Source organism: Corvus cornix, chromosome 1A, assembly GCF_000738735.6.
Source record: "Corvus cornix cornix isolate S_Up_H32 chromosome 1A, ASM73873v5, whole genome shotgun sequence".
Taxonomy (NCBI): domain Eukaryota; kingdom Metazoa; phylum Chordata; class Aves; order Passeriformes; family Corvidae; genus Corvus; species Corvus cornix.
In genome coordinates, this window is record NC_047057.1 from 65832621 (window position 1) to 65851890 (window position 19270).

A 19270-nucleotide genomic window follows, 5' to 3' on the forward strand; every position below is an offset into this window, starting at 1 on the left:
CAGCAGGCCCTTGTCAATAGCCTCCCTCCATCTTTCCCATAGGCTCCCTTCAGGTACTGGAAGGCCACAATTTGTTCTCCCTGAAGCTTCTCTTCTCCTGGCTCAACAATCCCAATTGTCTCAGCCTTTCCTCACAGCAGAGCTGCTCCATCCCTCTGATCAACTTTAAGTTTCCTTAACACACACACATGCACAAAATAAATCCTGTTGTTAGTCATCTTACTGTAAGTCATAAATCTAAGAACCCGTCACCAAAAATAGAGGTTTTGTTGCCTTTTAAGTTATTCTTTTGTTGTTGCTGGAGGTATTTTCTTTATTTGGTTATTTGCTTGTTTGGGCTTTTTTACAGGAAAGACCCTCCAAACATCTCAAAAGAGTCACCACGAACAGCTGTTTCAGCCTTTTTATTTTTTAATTTTTACCTATTTTTCTTAAAAATACACAAACTTTTATAGTTTTTTTACAATATGGTGGCGTACCTCAGTTTCAAATTTCTAAGATTTAAAAAAGCACAGGTCATGGTATGTACCCCCCTCCTTCCTCCCTGAGCATCTCTGGAACATCTTGGCATAATTTTCTTTGTGTACAGTCCTTCCCTTGCTGTTTCTTAGCTTCTTTAAAGCTGACCTTTAAAAGTCACTGAAGTTGGTCAATAACATTCAAACTGCATTTACATTTCAGAAATTTGGGAAACAGAAGGGAATAGGCATGGAGGAAAAGTCCTTTTTCTACTTCTTGAAGAAATTCTTCCACGCATTCAGCCAATGGAAGAACATAGGAAGCAGCTGTCCCTTGCACCACTCTTTCCGTAAGAAAAGAGCATTGCTGGTACTTGAACCGAGGCTCTGTTGGGCAACACAGGCCAACAGAAAAAGTGGGGAAGCAGAAAATTTCCAGGAACAAATCAAATATTTGAAAATGCAGATTAACTCCATCTCCTATTTATTTATCTTATTCAAAGGTCAGAATTATAATTACCACCAGTTGTGAAAAACATGTTTTCATTCACAGAGCACCAACAGTTAAGCCTTGTGGTTGATCACTCACCTATAGCTGTTTCAAGCAAACCAGGGAATGCCTGCAGATGTTCCAGCTGGCCATTGTTTGAGGTCATTTCACAAAGAACATCGAGAAGACGAATTGTCACCAGTGCTTCCTGGAATGAAAACTGTATTTCTGAAAATGGCTTATGAAGGATATCAAAAAAATATAAACCCCAAAGTGTAAACAGGGAACAGGAACTCTCAGCTCCTCAGGTTTTTTGCAGGTTTTCCAAACTGCCAAGAATAAATTTATATAAAATTAGGGCAACTTTCTAAAATAACAATGATGTATTAGATTGCAATAATTTCTTTTCTACAGTTAGTGTTATAGCTGCCCGAAAAATCATGGGGAAACCAAAACAGAGCCATAAGGGATAAAATTTTAACAAAAACACAGTAGCTTCCAAAAGCAGAAATACAGAAAATTACTAGCTGAGAAAATTATTTCTGTATAAATGTTTTCTTTGAGTTTATTCAGTCGGAGTGTTCCACTTTAAAGACACAAACACCGCCTGCAAGACACCAATTTGTTATCCGCAGGAATTCTGTAAAGTTCTGTGGTCAAACGAACTCTGGCTGTGAGAATTTACATTATTCTTGGGTAAATAGGACAGCGATCAGAGATGCAGCATTTTGGTTAGGTAAAAGGCACACAATTTCATTTGCATACTATTTATTCAGCCAAAGAACTATTTTTTTCTCACAGAATATGTTGGTCCTGCTTATAATGACAATCAGGCACTTACAGAAAATACCTTAAGAGCACATGACAAAATCTGGAACACCACATATTGCTCAAGAGCCAGGCTGTGACTGCAAGATGATCCCACTCACGGTGTGGTACATAAACTGCAAGTAGCCATGAAAAGGCTCAGACTTTGGTCACAGTAACTATTCCTGCCCTGTCTGGTTCAGGGAAAAAAAAAGGTTTACTTACCAACAGTGTAATATTTTGGATCCATATAATCAACACAATGTAATTCAAATCATCAACTATAGTGTTCAGTAATTAAGTAGTACAATTATATTCATTTGTTGCTCCTTGAAAACATCAAATTGCTACAGGGTCCAGGTACTAAAGCTGTATTTTCATTTTTTGACCCGTACAGGTGTAGGAAAGAGCAAGTCTTGTCCTGAATTATTCAATAAGCTGCTTTCATCAGCACACAGGCAGACTCTAAATACATCGGCCATTATCCTGTTATAAAGTAAGAATACCCCAACTGTATTTCAGAGACAGTAAACAGCTTTTTACAATTTTTAAGAGGAACAGATTATTTAAAAACCATAAAAGAACTCCCAAATTCTCATGTATTTTGAACTTGCTAAGTTCAAAAAATTCCTCCTTCCCTGCTGCTAACTTTCCAACTCGAGTTTTTTTTTTCCCTCTACCTGTACAAAAGAAAGGCAGTAAATGAAAATACTTCCTTTTGAAGTTCAAAACCCAAAACAGTTTGAACTCTGACAGACAACTTGATATGGATATAAGAAAAGTAAATAAGGAAATAACTGAAGACTTTTTAAATAAACATATTTTGAGCGAGATGCAAAAAATATGTTCCTTATAAAGAGATGCACTAAGTCCAGGGAATGGTTTTATTTTTCAAGTATGGTTGAAAGTTAGTGCAAGCAAAGTGATGCTCAAGTCAGGCTTCGAATGGAAATGCTATTTTAAACATTGGTTTAAGCACTGCAAAAGCATATGATTAGCTTCTCATGGGTTTAAGATGCAAGCTACAAGACCTGATGTTCCTTACAGAAACAAAGCAGTGTCTACGAATAACAAATTAAACAGTGGATGGGACACCCATACAACATCCTGGAAGTCAGGCCAGTCCAAGGACTGTTCTCAAAAGTTTTCAAATGTGGCCTCAGAGTTCTGGAGTCTAAGGCAGCTTACTACTACTGACATGGCCTGAGCAAGGCACTTGGCTCGTGGGCCACAGAAAAGGCCAGGCAAAACCTAGCTGAGTATCACAGATGTTGCCTAAAGCATTTTTAATGACAGATTCCACATGCACAACTGCATTTTTTGCAGCTAAGTAAAACTGCTACGCAAAACCTAAAATATTTATACAATTGCAGAGAAATTGGTGCAATTCTTTATAATTACTTGTAAGAAAATAAATAGTTTTATGAATTTAGGCTGGCATTTCTCTTTTCCCATGGCAAGCATATGTTGTGAACAAACGTATACACAGACATGCATGTACACATATTGCCCTCCATTTATTCACCTATTACGACTTAAATTTTTTGTTCATTCAATGAGCCCCATTTTCCCACCAGTGATACTCAACTTATCATACATCTTGTTTACGTCAGAGAAGAATAAGAAGTCAGTGTCAAGCAGGGCAAGTTATGCAGTAATACTCAGAATACTGCTGTCCCAGCACCTTCTGGTTGGACAGAGATCTCCTTCTGGTGGGTGCAAACAAAAGGGGTTTTTTTCCATGAACTGAAACCACAGAAAGTGGTTTGGAAAGTAACCACAAAGCATAAAAAAACAAAAAAGGAGGTCAGGGGAAAAAAAGTAAAGATGGAATTGTTTCAATGTATGTCCGCTCACTTCCAAGTTAGTACCTTTCCAGAAGGAGTCAATTAAATTATCTGACATAACTTAGACTAAACAGTTGGGGCAGTGGGGGGAGGCTGTGTTTCTTGGACAGGTAAGAAGAGATTGTGTGCTTGTTGGTTTGTGTTTTGGTTTTATTAACACATCCAACTACCACCACCCCTTAAAGTGATTTACAGTATTTTTTCATAACACCACTCAACATACTTTTAAAATTCTCATGTCTATTTAAACAAAAAAAAAAACAAAACAGCAAGTACAACACTTTTTAAGACTATCAAATAAAAGCATTTAAGATACATGGTTTTTTACTTTGATAATAAATTATTTATGACACTTCTTCTCTAGAGTTTCTAGAAATTAAAATATTGCACATTAATTTTGTATTAATAATAAAATTATTCTGACTACATGCATATTACTGCTTCCCATCTATGAACAGAATAAATGTTTTTATTTTGATTTATATTTGAATCATAGGATCATCATAGAATCACAAAATATCCTGAGCTGAAAGGTAGCCGCAATGATGTGGCTTTCACCACATCCAGCTCACCAAGTCCAGCTCTTAAGTGAACGGCCCATATGGGGGGGTCAAACCCACAACCTTGGTGCTATCAGCACCATGCTCTGACTAACTGAGCTCATCTCAGGGTCATGGTCTGAGTTGGAAGGGACCTTAAAGCCCATCCAGGGCCTTGGGCAGGGACACCTCCCACTATCACAGGTTGCTCCATGCCCTGTCCAGTCTGGCCTTGGACACTTTCAGGGATGGAGCATCCACAGCTTCTCTGGACAACCTGTGCCAGAGCCTCACCACCTCATAGGGAAGAATTTCTTCCTAACATATAATCTATCTTTACTCTCTGTCAGTGTGAAGCCACCTTGTCCTGTCACTACATGTCCTTCTAAATTTGAATAAATTACAGTTCACAATTCAAATAAATTATAGATGTGATCCTCAGTAAGATAATAAAATATCCAAATATGTGACGAGTTAAACATTTTTAAAATTTTGAAATATTTAACAATGTGGCAGACTTATTTCAAAGTACCATATCCTTTGCCATCCTCAAATTAAAAGCAAAAGTTGGCTGCTGCCCTACAGACTCTACAGTGTGCTCTGCCACTGCTTTCCCGACATAAACTGGAAAGATACTGTTATGTATGCCCCCTTGGGCAACAGTGGCAGTGAGGATTCATCACTTCAAATTCTAGTACTTAAATGGTTATCAGTCATACCTCATCTTCTGCATCTGCTGCAGCAGTTAACTTGAGCACAGCTCCATAGTTCTCTTGGAAACAGACTGCAAGGAATTCAGCATGCCTAACAAACACATTCATTTCTTCACTGATAACTGAGTTCTTGTCACTTACTTTCACCATCATCAGCTCCAACAAAGTAACTCTGGAGACAGAAAACAACTTGTTAGTCAGATTCCCTGAGCCACATAGAATTATCAGTAGAATAAGCAGTAGTTTAAAATTATACAAAAAATTATCATGCTAGTAACAGAGGATTTTTAAAAATTAACAAGTCTCATGAATACTGGCAATCAGTTTCTGTCTGCTGGTTTTTTTCTGTACAGAATTAATTTAATTCGTCATTCAGTTAATACAATCTGGCCAGACAGTCATTTTTCTCAATATTTTTCTCAAGTCTATTTCAATTTATAATTTCTTATGTCCTAACAAAACATTACTGAGATTGCATATTCCCTATGTCTAAAATTTCCAGTAAACCAGCTCTTAAAAGCTGTTGTTAAGCATAGCAAAATAAGCACAGACTATTTGACAGCTTCTGTTTGAAAAACACAGGTTTTCACAGCCCTGGACTTGCTCACAGCCCTTACACTAACTCTCCCCCACAACCCCAAAGCAATTCTGAGCACAAAAAGGGAAAATAAACATTGATGTGCATACTCTGTTCTTTACAGTCATTTTATAATTGTTACTAGACAGACTAAGCAAATCCAAGTTAATCACTCATGTACCCAGTCAGAGATATTGGATGTATTAAGCTGGCAAGTAAGTAGATACATAATGAAGCTGCTGTATGAAATCTACTTGGGTTCGGTTTTTAACAGCTTTAATTTAATTTTATTTCCAATGTCCTTTTATGTTGTCAGGGCAAACTGGAAGTATTTTGTGGAAGTAGGACTTGGACATGGCAGAGGCCCTCCTACAGCTCCCTGCTCCAGTCCAGCGCACAGGGACTGGTGAAGTCTCACTGTCATTCTCTCAACTTGAAAGGACACTGTTTATTGAATGAATTCAAAAGCCGGCTCAGGCTTTTCTTTCACTGAAATATTTGAAATTCAAATGGAAGGACGGACATTTAAACATGTGGAATAGTTCAAATGCTTTTTCTTTTACATTTACCAAGCAGCTTGTCAGAAGAGGAAGCGAAATATCCTTTTCTATGGAAAAAGCTCGGTCACTGCTTTTTTAACCTCCAAGAACCCACCTCTATTAATCACAAAACAGCTACTTAGTCCTTGCTAAACTCAATTCTCAATGTCATTAATACAGCTGCATTAAACTATTATCTGAAGGAGGACAAAAAGCTTTTTCAACATGGCAGCACATGCTGCCGGCACATTCGGCTAAGGGCAGACTCTGGACAGGAGGCTGGAGCAGCCTCTCTCAGGCTCTGCTCGCATTCTGTTTGTTCTGCAGGTTACAGCTGGGTGCACCCTGCCCATCTCCAAATGAGCAGAGTCCAGCTCCCCAACACCCTGCACTGACCAAACGCTTTCCCATTTGGCATCCCACATAAAACCTAAGCCCACAGATCTGTCATTCACCCCCAACACAGAGCTAGACTTGACATGTCAGTTTTCACCAAGTTTAGAGTCTTTCAAGCATATGCTCAGCTAAGAATACAGGCTGGTCACAGACTTGATGAACACAGAATTATTCCAATACTGCAATGGGATGACCCTGGCAGATGCTAGGCACCCACCAAAGCCACTCTCTCACATCCCTCCCCTGCCCCATTAGCTGGACAGGGGAGAGAAAACTTCACGAAGGGTTCATGGGTTTAGATAAAGGCCATGAGAGATCACTCATCAAATACTCTCATGGGCAAAACAGGCTCGAAATTAGATATATAACTTGAATTTATTACTAACAAAATCAGAGCAGAATAATGAGAAGTAAAATAAAACCTTAAAAACACCTTCCTCCCACTCCTCCATCCGTCCCAGCTTTACCTCCTACCCCAGCAGCACAAGGAGACAGGGAATGGGAGTTAAGGTCAGTTCATCACCCGCTGTTTCTCCTGCTACTCAGGGAAAGGAGTCATCCCCTGCTGCACTGTGGGGTCCCTCCCACAGGAGACAGTTCTCCATGAACTTCTCCAGCGTGAGTCCATCTCACGAGCAACAGATCCCTGCAAGCTGCTGCAATGTGAGTTCATCCTGTGGATGAAAGTCCCCTTCAAACTGCTGCAGCGTGGCTCACCCTACAGACTGCTCCAGAAGGGGCCCCTCTCTCCTCAGGCCTCCCACGGGGTCACAGCCCCCTCTCAGGCATCCCCCTGCTCTGGCATGGGTCTCCTCCACAGGCTGCATCCCCATGGATCTCCATGGGCTGCAGGGGCACAGCTGCCTCACCATGGGCTGCACCATGGGCTGCAGAGGAATCCCAGTTTTGGTGCCTGGAACACCTCCTCCTCCTTCTTCACTGACCTTGGTGCCTGCAGAGTTGTTTCTCTCACATTCTCACCCCACTCTTCTCTGGCCACAATTACAACTGCACAATGACCTTTAGTTTTCCTTTCTTGTTAAATATGCTATCACAGAGTCATTACCACCATTTCTAATTGGCCCAGCCTTGACCAGTGGCACGTCCATCTTTGGAGCTGCCAGGGATTGGCTCTGCCGGACATGGAGGAAGCTTCCAGCAACTTCTCACAGAAGCCATCCCTGTAACCCCCCCGCTACCAAAGCCTGGCCATGCAAACCCAAAACAAATACTATCTTCTGCTTGACAGGATTCTAGTCAGCGCTTCTTGCACCAAAAATCCAAATAATAAATGTTTAAAACTGACAAGCAATCCTTTTGTAAACAAACTGGAGAGTCACCACACTTCCATAAATCCTATTAAATAGATTAAATGGCTGCCAATGGGGAAATCTTCTGGAACTACTCTTCCCCTTGCAATATGAATGAATGTCTTTTTCAACAACTGTATTCCTTCCAGAGAAACAGGAGTGACATTAAAACACCACCTGAATGTAATTTCTTTTGAAGTTTTCTGGTCTCTTTAGGCATTCAAGTCAAATTGTCTTCCTGAGTTTTCTTCCAGGCACAGTCATTCAGGACATGCCTATCTTCCCCTGAATTTCAAGCAAGTCTTGCCATTCAGCTAATAGTTTCCTGAGAGCAATGTGCTTTGTTCTGGTGCAAGTTCCCTTACATTCCTTTCTTCTATTGTTTCTCTCAGTTTTCTTCCAAAACTCACCCTAATTTTTCCAAGTTAGTTCTCCCAGACAATGCAATTTGCCCATTTCTTTTAAATGATCTCACAATTGTTCAGCCATTCAAATGACAGCGTTTCTTCCTACTTGTTTGCCCTGCAGCTAAATACAACAAATATGACAACTGCTAGTACCAGTTGAATTTTTGTAACACTCAGTTCAATATCTCAAATCTGTGTATTATATTTACAATTACACTTCTGTTTGGAAATAATCATGCCATGTCATCTTTCTTTTCTTTAGGCACCACTGAGGAAGACCTTTTGTCAATCTCTTCCAGTTTTTTTATCCCCAGCCAAATTTAAACCAGCTCTTCCTGAAGCTGACTAAATTGGCATAAACTTAGAACAACCACTATAAGGTATTTGCAGTCATCAGTAAAACAAACTTCTGTCTCCTACAGCCTGCAAATAAACCACAGAACTCAAGGGCAATTTAAATCTGAAAGCTCATTATTACACAATAAAATGCTGCCTCACTAAGCCTAAAACTAGTAGTGTAAAATTCTATTGATTTTCTTAGCATCGAACAAGTGTTTTCATCAAGTGTGCTTTGTTTATAACCTCTTAGCAAGTGCCAGACACTTGGGACATTCTTCCTCTGTGACTTAGGCTTCTGCTTCCTGAAACACTTCCCTGACAGCAATGGTTCCATGAGACAAATTAGGCCCTTCCTCAAAACTTTGACTTCTTTCATCTTCAAAGAATACTTGCAAGAATCATATTAAATGAAAACTGGCAAATTTGTGAGCAACTGTAGTTCAGTGCTACCTTCAGTTACCCTGTGTCTGTGAGCACTGCCAGGAACAAAACTGTCCCAAGTGCTGACACTGGCAGCCCTGTAGTTGAGCATTAGCGAGAAGTGGTGCTGCTTACAGGACTTGAGTGCCCATTTCCTGGCAGGCAATTCCATCAATGGCTGCATCCTTCACCAAGGACACTCCACCTGACAAGACTAAAATCAAACCTAGAGATGCAAGTACTTGAGCATCTTAAAAATACGTGAAGCTCTTCAGCTGCACTTTTTCATGCTGTGAATTAAAGCAAAACCCCTTCTTAGAAGGGACAACAACAGATGTACTCACTTTTGAAGATTTTATAATGTAATAAATACAATCAAGGCATGAACTTTCAGTGTCCATGTTCAAGGCGAACTTGGATGAACGCAAACCAGGCTTTTTCTAATTACTTCTGCCAAATACCTGCACACATGTGCAGGGACATCTCAGATCTGGCAAAGAATTCAAGAACCTACACTCTTTTAGCTCAATGGTCATATCCTTCTGCAATAATCCCTTCAAGAGAACCAGCAGGCAAGCAGGCATTGTCACAACACCATGCACTTCTCCAGGCCAGAATACCACTAAAAATCTGATCACATTAACACAGGATTTATTTCAGGCCATTTGCACACTCAGACACACAACACATTATATTTGTTTGGAAATGAAAGAGAAAGTTGTCCAGAAGTCAGGAATTTCATTTTAATTGAAAATTCAAATTCCTGATCAACTTGTACAGGAACTGCTTCAAGGCAGGCACCATGGCCACTGTAACACAAATGCACTAGATTTCAACTACAGAAAATACTTTGAATAGTGCAAATACTGTGAATAGTGTGAATAACTGTGGTTACCGAGCCACGTACACTCTGGGCATCCCAGGCAACTGCCAGCTTTGGGAGTCACCACTAATGGGTATATTTGCAAACCCCCTCAGCACAGCTCATTTCATTTCAGCAAATACATTTAAACTACCTGTATTTAATGTGCATGATAGAGAATACTGTAACTGAGGGCTACGAAATATTCATGAGCTCCAGTTGCCTTCCCCAGAAGCCTCAATACCACATCTATCCATTCTTCATTTATAGGACTTGGTCAGCCTCACTGGACACCCAACACAGCAATGTTTGCAGTGAAGACTCCTCATCTCATTTTGAAACAATGAATTCCCTGTGCTTTGGGGTTTATGGCTACCTTTTTCTCCAGCTCATGACAGTCAAAATGTTTTTATCTGAATTGGATTTGTCTCTTCATGTATCTCATAAGAATGCATTCTTAAATACACTAACACTGCCTAGGAAGACGCCAAGGCAGGGTTTTCTTCCATAGCTCAGATGGAAAAAGATTATTTCTACAGCACTTCCATATGTTTGTCAGTAAATTAAGCAGTGTCAAATTCATAACACACTGTACTGCGATTATGTCTCTGAAAAACTTAATGGAGCTTCCTTGACTGGCAGAACTCATGGGATTGATAATAAATTCAGCAGATATGCTCTAACTAGTGATCCCACCTGTAATCATCTATATCATGCCTACACCAAAAGCCTTCAAGGTGAGGAATCCGATCACCATCTATAGTATGCTGCGACCTTTCTAAAACTGATTACACCTACTGCTTTAAGTACAACTGAACATCCTAACCCAGCCCTGGCTATCCTCAAAGGCATTATGAAAACATGCAAACTGCCATTATGATATTCCCCAAAAGAATTCAGTCTAGCTCATTCACTTAAAACCGTTATGCAGCACCTACCTCCTGGTACATTAAGCACATAGCTCGGATTTGCTCCCATTTGGTCATCCTGAATTATGGAGGAAAACAGTATTTCCCTCCTTACCATTCCATTCCCATCCCATCTCATTCCTATATAATAATGATATTTTATTTACGGTGCAAACCCAATGCATATTCTTTCATTGTCTGACATCCCTTTAGTTTTTTTATAATCTCTGATCAGCGTCTGATCCCTCGCCTGTGGTAACACTGGAAACAACACAAAACACAGAAAAAAACGCATTAAGGCATTGTTTTGTTTAGTGCTTTGCCTTTCACCTGCAAAAACTACAGAAGAACTTGCACCTGCCCTGGGGGGATGCGGAACAAAGTAGGCATGTTAAACACATAAATGAGACCATAAAATCTTCAAGCAGTTGGAGGAGCTGTAGAATTCTAGCAGTGTTTCCCCAAATTTGATTGTCTTAACAAAATATCTTTTTTATTCTTCTTCAATTCTCTATTAAAGCAATGAGCATTTTTCCATTAAAGTAGTGGCCATTTGCCATCAATTCAGTACACATTTACTCAAACACTTGAAGGAAAACTATCAATACTTCTTCAAGGTGAAGGTTTGTTGAAGCTTTTCAACAGTGGAAATATTAAATATTAAGTAGTCATGGGCATCTGCTCATCTATGGTTTGTAGGTTCTGCTAACCAGTACGAGACACACTTCCATCTTTCATAAAGGCTTCCCCTTAATTTCTTGAAATAACAGAAGTATGAAGAGCTGAGGATATTTCTAATTGAGCTGTAAAACTCTGCAGGGTGTGGTGCTCTTATGAAATCAAGACCCAGGCATGAAATCCTGTCCTTTTTTTGTGTGAAGTATTTCTTTACTGAGTAATGGCGCCAACCTGGATTCTGCAACCCTACATAAATCACTGCCAGTTGTGGCTAAGCTGTAATGTTAACCAACCAATTTAAAACCATTACTGACATAGAAACATGTATTTAGAGATTTTGTGCCAACTATGAAACCATGCGGTTTTTCAATCATGTGAACAGGATACTCTATATGGAATGCTAAATACTAAAAGCCGCATTGGTTTTGGGGTTACCTTTCTTGATTGCTCAGTTTGGCATAGAGGGCTTTTACCAGCTCTGGACATTTCAGCAAATGCTCTGTAAAAATCAGGAACCTGAAGGAAAAGAAAAAGAAAGTCTTACTGGTGCTGTAAAAGCAGTATCCACAACTAACTCCAAAGTTAGTTCTACTTGTAGATGAACATGTGTTGCGGTTTTGGTCCTACTTGCTAATAGATACAAATCGTCACAAAATAATTGCACACTGTCCTGCAGTTTTTTTCCTAACATAGCGACGACCATTACTCATCAATTCAGCACACTTTTACTCACATGTCTGAAGGAAAGCTGGCTGGAGTATTAGGCCAGTTAGATACACCACAATTCAAACAATAAAATGCTCATCCACTGTTTACGCATCTAAGCAAAAAGCCAAAATTTAAGATTGAAAATTATTATTCTATTCATCACAACACCATTAGTAAGCCCAAACAGTCAAAAAAGTACCCAAATAATATATAGATTTTTCTTTAAAAAAGGCAATCTAACAAAGCATCAAAGCAAATGGGAAGTTCTTTGTCAGATGCAAGGCAGCAAAGTCCTTTTCTCAGCTTCAAAAACATACCCTCCTTGTGTAATAAGAGACCTAAGCTGAGAACCAGTTCTAAGTCCTTGTTTTACAAGGCAGGTAGATATGGAATCATAGTGTCTCATGGGCTGGAAGGGACTCACAAAGATCATCCAGTTCAACTCCCAGCCCTGCACAAGATACCCCCAACTTTAACACAAGGATCTTGCCAGTTGAAATACAGTGAAGTATATTTTGTAATAAATTATCAAGCTTTTTTCTTCCTTTCACCACCTTCCCTTTCTCACACCATATTCAGAGTTTCTGTCTGGAATACAAAAAGACCAACAAATGACCAAAAGTCGACAAACCGGCCACTGGTTCCCTCTTTCTCTTCACCAAAGTGTTGTGAGGTATCTATGATACCAACCTTCCTCAAAAAAGAGTCTCTTTCAAAAACAATCTATCCAAAACTGGCAACAGCTCGTTCTTTCTTCTTAATACTTCTCTGGAAAATATGGTTAGCCTGGTCTTGTGCTAATGCTAGTATTTACACCGTTTGCTTTCCCAAGCACCATCCACAGCAGTCCACAGCAGGTGACAGTCATTTAATTTCAACCCAAAGTCATACTCCCAGCATTATGGGAAAAAAACAAAGTAGGTAAAAGTATTTAGCTCTTGAAATCACATCCCTAGGAGCACTAGCAGTGGTATTTATGCTGCACAGGTACACACAAATGAAACAATGCATTTTGAAAGTAGCTTATCTAGGCTACAATAATTACAAGTCAAGTCTCAGAGTATCCTCTGAGCTGATGAAGCTACAGAGGAAGAGCAGCTAAAATAATATTAAAACCAATCAATTTCAATATTTCCTCCACCTCCTATCTAGTTTTCCCTTTGCTGACAGCCTTTATTTTGCATAGCTGTAATCCATTACATAGCTAATAAGAAGATCACAATGAAGCCTTCCAGCTGCAACAAAGTGTTTTTTGGACAACTACTCAATGCCGATTGGGCAAACAGGAGAATAAGAGGTCCAAAAGATTAATAGCCATTATATTTCTAATGGTAACTGTGTACTTAGCCAGCATCTGGCTCAGTTATTGAAAACTCAACATTTTTAAGAGGGGGAGGAAGAAAAACTATTTTCTGTTGCACTTCTTTTTACTGATATTTGTACACTCATTCACAAAAAAAGTCTGCAGAGGTATAAGGAACCATCAACTTAAAACTGGCATGCTAAGGAGTGTAGAATTGATCCAAGAGTTTTTCAACAAATTTCAAAAAACACAAAGACTTGCCCAAAGTCAGCTACACAAATGTATCCAACCGAGCTGCCCAGACTCAGACGTAACACCCAAGTCGAGCCATCAGCAGGGCAGGCAAGCGCAAATCTTCCACAGTTCCTGAACTAACAACTCACAGCCATCCACAGTTAAACCTTCAGAATCATCACAATCAACTTCATTTTTCACGGACTTAAGTAGAACCACAGACTTTTGTGTGGAGCTGCAGAAGAAAATAGCACAGATCAGTGCTGCCCAAAACACAGAACTTGGCCTAAGAATGTACAAATTTCAGCTGACAATGCAGTGGAGTAAAAAAGTGCATTTGAGGAGACAGCCTGAAGCCTGATTTTTCCATTTTGCAATTTGGGCTATGAATTTAAAGCTTCATTTTTATGTTTAAGACTACATTGAAGAAACCTTCTTGACTATTTGCCTTGTAATTTAAAAGTGATCAATAATTATCACAGAAGAAGATCTGCAGCTACTAGGTTCACGTTCCCGATCACTACTGCAAAGCAGAAGGCCTGTAGTTCAGCTGTTACTTGGGTCTGTGCTCCTGTACTTCCTCACACACATTTTGCACATTCTGTGGACTAGACCTCTACTGCTCGAGGAGCTTGGAGTATTTTAGACTAAAATTTCTGATTCTTACCTTCTGGTTTCATGATGTGATGCAACACCTCAGAAAAAAAACAAAAAAAAGCTGTGGCTGCCCCATCCCTGGAAGTGTCCAAGATCAGGCTGGACGGGGCTAGGAGCAACCTGGTCTAGTGGAAGGTGTCCCTGCCCATGGCAGGGGGTGGAAGGAGATGGGCTTTAAGGTCCTTTCCAACCCAAACCAGTCTGTGATTCTATGAAGTATCTGCTTCTGTATTTAAGTGTATCTTTTATCTTATCCACTGTCTACACCGTGTCATGCAGAACAGAGCACAAGCATCATCACCAAGAGACAACAGAAGAATCGGTAGTGGAGTAAAGCACTTCCAGCTCCTTCATTATGCCCAGAAATTTTGGAGGTAGCTAAGCAAGGATGCAGCAAATTCAATTTACTATCTTTAGTCCTCTCAGCTCTCCTGTTTTTCATTTGTGGCATGGAAAAAGAAGAGGAAAAGTAAGACCATCCACAATTCTGAAATCAAAAAAGATATTCAGTTTTGGGTTACTGACTGAACATGGCATTTCAAATGCACACAAAAGACTTTGGGAGGAGATGTAAGCTCTCTCTGGGGGCCAACAGCAGAACCACTGGAATAAACTGAAGCCCACTGTAATTTAGTGAAGGAAATGGCGAAAATTAAAGCTGTTATGCAAGCGTAACACAGTAACAAATGAACAGTGTTAAATATGCCAATTTTCTCGACTCTTGAAAAATTCTTTGGCTAAAATCCTAAAAAAACAAGCGCTTCCATAGTAGATAAATACAGCAGGAGATGTTCAAAGACTTTATGACAGCACAAGGCCTGCATTGTACGAAAGTGATGCTCAGAAGCAGCCAAGACAAAGTGGTATGAGATACATTTGCACTCAGTATATTACAAATGGCCACTAAGCTTGTTCCAATCAAAGCTGGGTGTAAGCAATCAACTTTATCATCAAATGTCATGCTACATGCTACAGTTGATTTTATCCCATTAGCAAATTTAGGGAACAGTTTCCTCAGTCTCAGAAAAAGAGGGAGACAACCCCACATATGCTTTCCAAGTACGAAGAACAAAACATGGCAATTCTCTACTTGATCAGCAACCTTCTTTTTCAATCTCAAAACCAAAAGCATTTTTCATCACCCTACAATAATGCTGCTCTATCCAAAATATTTAGTAAGAACTAAATAGCTATATTTTTACTGTAATTTAACAAACAAATGTAATAAATCATCCACGTTTTGAAGAAAAGTAAAGAAGAAAATTCAGCTACTTTGAGCCAACTTTTGAACTCTTATCACCAGCCTCTTTAGATGCTAAAAAAGCAATATGCCTAATGAGGAATTATTTGGAATCAGAATATATTTTAGAAGTAGAAGTAAATTTCATCCTTGCACAAGAATAGAAGAACCCTACCAAAACAGTTTAAATAAGCAATTACAAGTATAAAGCTATTTAACAACAAATGGAACATGTGCTGTCATAAAACCTCTAGAAATGAGATAATTCACCCCACTCCCACACCAGCACTTCTCGCTCAGAAGGAGAATAAAGAAACACATTTTCATATTTAAGGCTTGGTCCTAAGTATCAAACATCACAATACTCCTCTCCTGTGCTGAACCAAGCACAACAGTGAACGTCCTTCCATCTTCCAAAGGCATTCCCATAATGAAAGCATCCTCCCTACTGGCCCTCACCAGGTAAACTCTGAGGTCTAGAAGACTAAATTCTGATCCGGATTATGTGCAGTATTTCTCTGATTCAGAAGATACTCCCACTCAATTTGACAGCTACATCTGAAAGGCACTAAAGAGAGATTAAATCTAACTTATATGTAAAATTGAAATAATTTTTTTCTGAAGAGCTACCAAGAAAAAAATGGAAGATGATTAGCAATGGCTAACAGCACTTCCTGCTCCCCCCTCTCCACAATATACACAAGAAGAAAGAGGTGACAAGATAATTAAACGTATGAGGCTGGGCTTTGAAAGATTGAGGAAATCTGTGCCAATTCACTGCTACTGCAAATAGAAAGTAGAAGCTACTCAGATCTCTAAAATTAAGGAAACTTTTCCAAGTGTCGGTACTATTTAAAACCACAGCTGAACTTGAAACCTGCAATGCAACTGCAACTTTCCTGGAATTAAAAAAATAATTACTTTCCGGAGAGAAGAAGAAGGGGGTGGAGGACATCCTAAACTGTCCGACAGAAAAACACAGTTGCCAGCCCAATGAAAAAAAAAGTTTCTTTACCACACACACACACCAACTAAGCAAAAAAGAGCAGTACTGAAGAGTTCTATCCTTGCCTTTAAATCTGTGCCCACAGGCGAGACTCCTTGCTACAGAAGTACCAGTTTCTCTGTACACATCTTTCCACAAGCCAGGACAAAATAACCAAAGGCAAAAAAATGGGGAGGGGTAGCTCCACATCCTAATCTTTATAGTCATCATTGAGCTGTGGTTTCAAAAAGAAAGTGGATGTTCAGCAAAACTTACTTCAATGCCAAACAGCTGACCACACTCCTAATATCATTTTTCTGAAAGCCAAAAGGCATATTATGTCTCTTATTTTAAAATGGAGGATTTTTGTTCTTTGCTCTTCAGGAATCAGAAATACAACCTGTTTTTCCTGTCCGTATGAGCTGAACTGCCCCATGCACACACTTGGAAAAACTGATGATACAAGCTATACTCTCATCTCTAACGGAGCCACCAAAGTATTTCTAAAATAAACAGCTTTTAGAACACAGGTTACAATAAATTATAATGTAATTTTTTTGTACTACTTTTTCCTAATTATTTTACAAAACACATATTTTTCCAGGTTCAATATTCTAAAATAGATCTCATGTAGGATTGTCTGTTGGTTTCTCTTCTAAATACTGTACCTTCCACACTGTGTGACATACTTTGCTACTGATTAATACAAAACCAGGAGGGAGTGGATGTGGATGTACGTGGAAACACAGAGATACAACTTTTGAAAGGCTCCACAATTTTCCAGAGCCAAAGGCTCTCTCATATTACTGAAAAAATAAAACAGAGTGTTTCTTTGGAACGGCGTGGTAGTTTGTAACAGAGGGCTCTTCAGACCTCGGTAGCAATCACACAGAAATAAAGTAGAAAATACATTTCAGTTACTGAACAGTTATACTCAGTTATATTTCAGCTTTGTTTCCTAAAGGATGGATATGTCCAATTTCCTGACAGCATCCTTTGGTAGGAAGTGGCTGTTGAAACCAAGCAGCACCAGAACAAAAATCAGCTTATGGAACAAGTTTGCTGATGTGTTTAAGATATTTAAACATTAACATATTTAAAGTATTGGAGCAAGTCCAGAGGAGGCCACAAAGTTAGTAACGGGACTGGAGCACTTCCCTTATTGAGACAGAATGACAGAGTTGGGGCTGTTCAGCCTGGAGAAGGTTGTGTGGAAACCTCGCAGCACTTTCCAGTATCTGAAAGGGTTACAGGGAAGCTGGAAAGGGACTTTTCATCAGGAACTGTAGTGATAAGACAAGGGGGAATGGATACAAACTGACAGAGAGTAGGCTTAGATTAGATACAGGGAAGAAATTCCTCCTGGTGAGGGTGGTAAGGCCCTGGCACAGGTTTCCCAGAGAAGCTGTGGCTGCCCCATCCCTGGAAGTGTCCAAGGCCAGGCTGGACAGAGCTTGGAGCAACCCGGGATAGTGGAAGGTGTTCCTGCTCATGGCAGTGATACTGAAATTGGCCAGATGGAAACTTTCTAACACAGTTTGAGTATTAGAAAGCAGGCTTTCTTTATGGCAGCATCGAGCACCCAAGGGGATCCTTCCTCCAACTGAGTGCTCCGAGCATCAGGTGAACAGAATTTTTATCACACACACTGATTACATATTCACGAGCGACTTCCTTGACTTTATTTTACAAATTTGCACCCTTTATTGGAGTCCCTATATGGTTCTTTGGGGTCTGTCTTCAACGTCCAGTGTGCTTTTTAGGTGGCTACTGCTCAACCCCCACTTCTGAGTAAGCACAATATCATTGTTTTGCATAACTTCTGTTTGTCAGCCTTGCAGAGCTGAGATGGCATCCTGCCTGCGTTTTGTATGACTTCTGTTTTGTCTGCTTCTCCAAGGCTACAATGTTCCCTTTAGTTGATAAGAGTACAATGTTATTCTGTTCTGCTATCCTTATCAAGTGAGTAAAATGCTGTTCTGTTCTACTGTCCTTATCACCAGGGAGCTGGAACTGGATGAGCTTTAAGGCCCCTTCCAACCCAAACCATCCTATGATTCATGTTCAACTCAATACATCAACAGTTCAGAATTAAATTTGTGTATCATTAGAGATACTTTGGAAAGATGGAAGATACACAGAAAATAAATTACTGTCACACAAGGCCTTGAAAACCATGATCACCTCTTTGAATAGAAACATAAGATGGAAGAGAGGGATGGAGGAAGCAGACCCAAAAGATGAAGAAAAACCAGTAACAGTTTAGGAGACAGACCTGCTGCTGTTTAGGAACAGATCAAAAAGAACTAAGTAACACTAAAAGAAAAGGGAAATAAAAGATCACAAGAAGGTGGAAACAACTGAACTGAACTGAGAGGTTTAAAGACTTTCTATGTGCAAAGAAGCATTTTAGAGGCAATGCTAACCCACAACCATGATCATGAGCAGAGCAAATTAGAAGAAACCTGTTCCTGAAAGGGGAAGCCCACATTAAAGAGCAAAATTTCAGGACTAAAGCTAGGACAGGAATGGTCCCTGATGAACCAGGCCAGAGTAGCACATTTTCCACCACAGTTAGGCGGTGTTAATTCCTGAGCTAAAAGCTCAGGCAGTAGCTCACTCTGCAAAGAACAGCATGTTTTCTAGAAGACAACTGCACAGCAAAGAACTGTTGAGGAGATAGGATCAGTTAATTAGGGTATGCCAGAAATCAGATAGATCCAAGAAAGGAAGGAAGCTTGTTTCTGCAGAGTTAGTGTCTTTACAAAGACTTACTCTTTGAAGTACATTTTGTAACATCATACACCTTGCAACTTTGCAAAGCAGCAAGCTTGGGGCACTCTCCACAAGCCC

At 39.8% G+C, this 19270-nt stretch overlaps 1 protein-coding gene across 4 annotated transcripts in view; it reads right to left on the minus strand.

The window, feature by feature from the left end:
• ATXN10 (ataxin 10) overlaps positions 1-19270 on the minus strand; it is a 99474-nt gene that overhangs the window by 47116 nt on the left and 33088 nt on the right. For 3 of the 4 annotated variants that reach the window (XM_010410212.4, XM_019292655.3, XM_010410215.2), the window contains exons 6-8: positions 11726-11806; positions 4861-5026; positions 1048-1156 (exon numbers count right to left, since the gene is read on the minus strand). In XM_010410212.4, the coding sequence (XP_010408514.1) occupies positions 1048-1156; positions 4861-5026; positions 11726-11806 (356 nt within the window). The remainder of the gene's footprint in view (positions 1-1047; positions 1157-4860; positions 5027-11725; positions 11807-19270) is intronic. The other variant, XM_010410214.4, reaches the window with a different exon arrangement.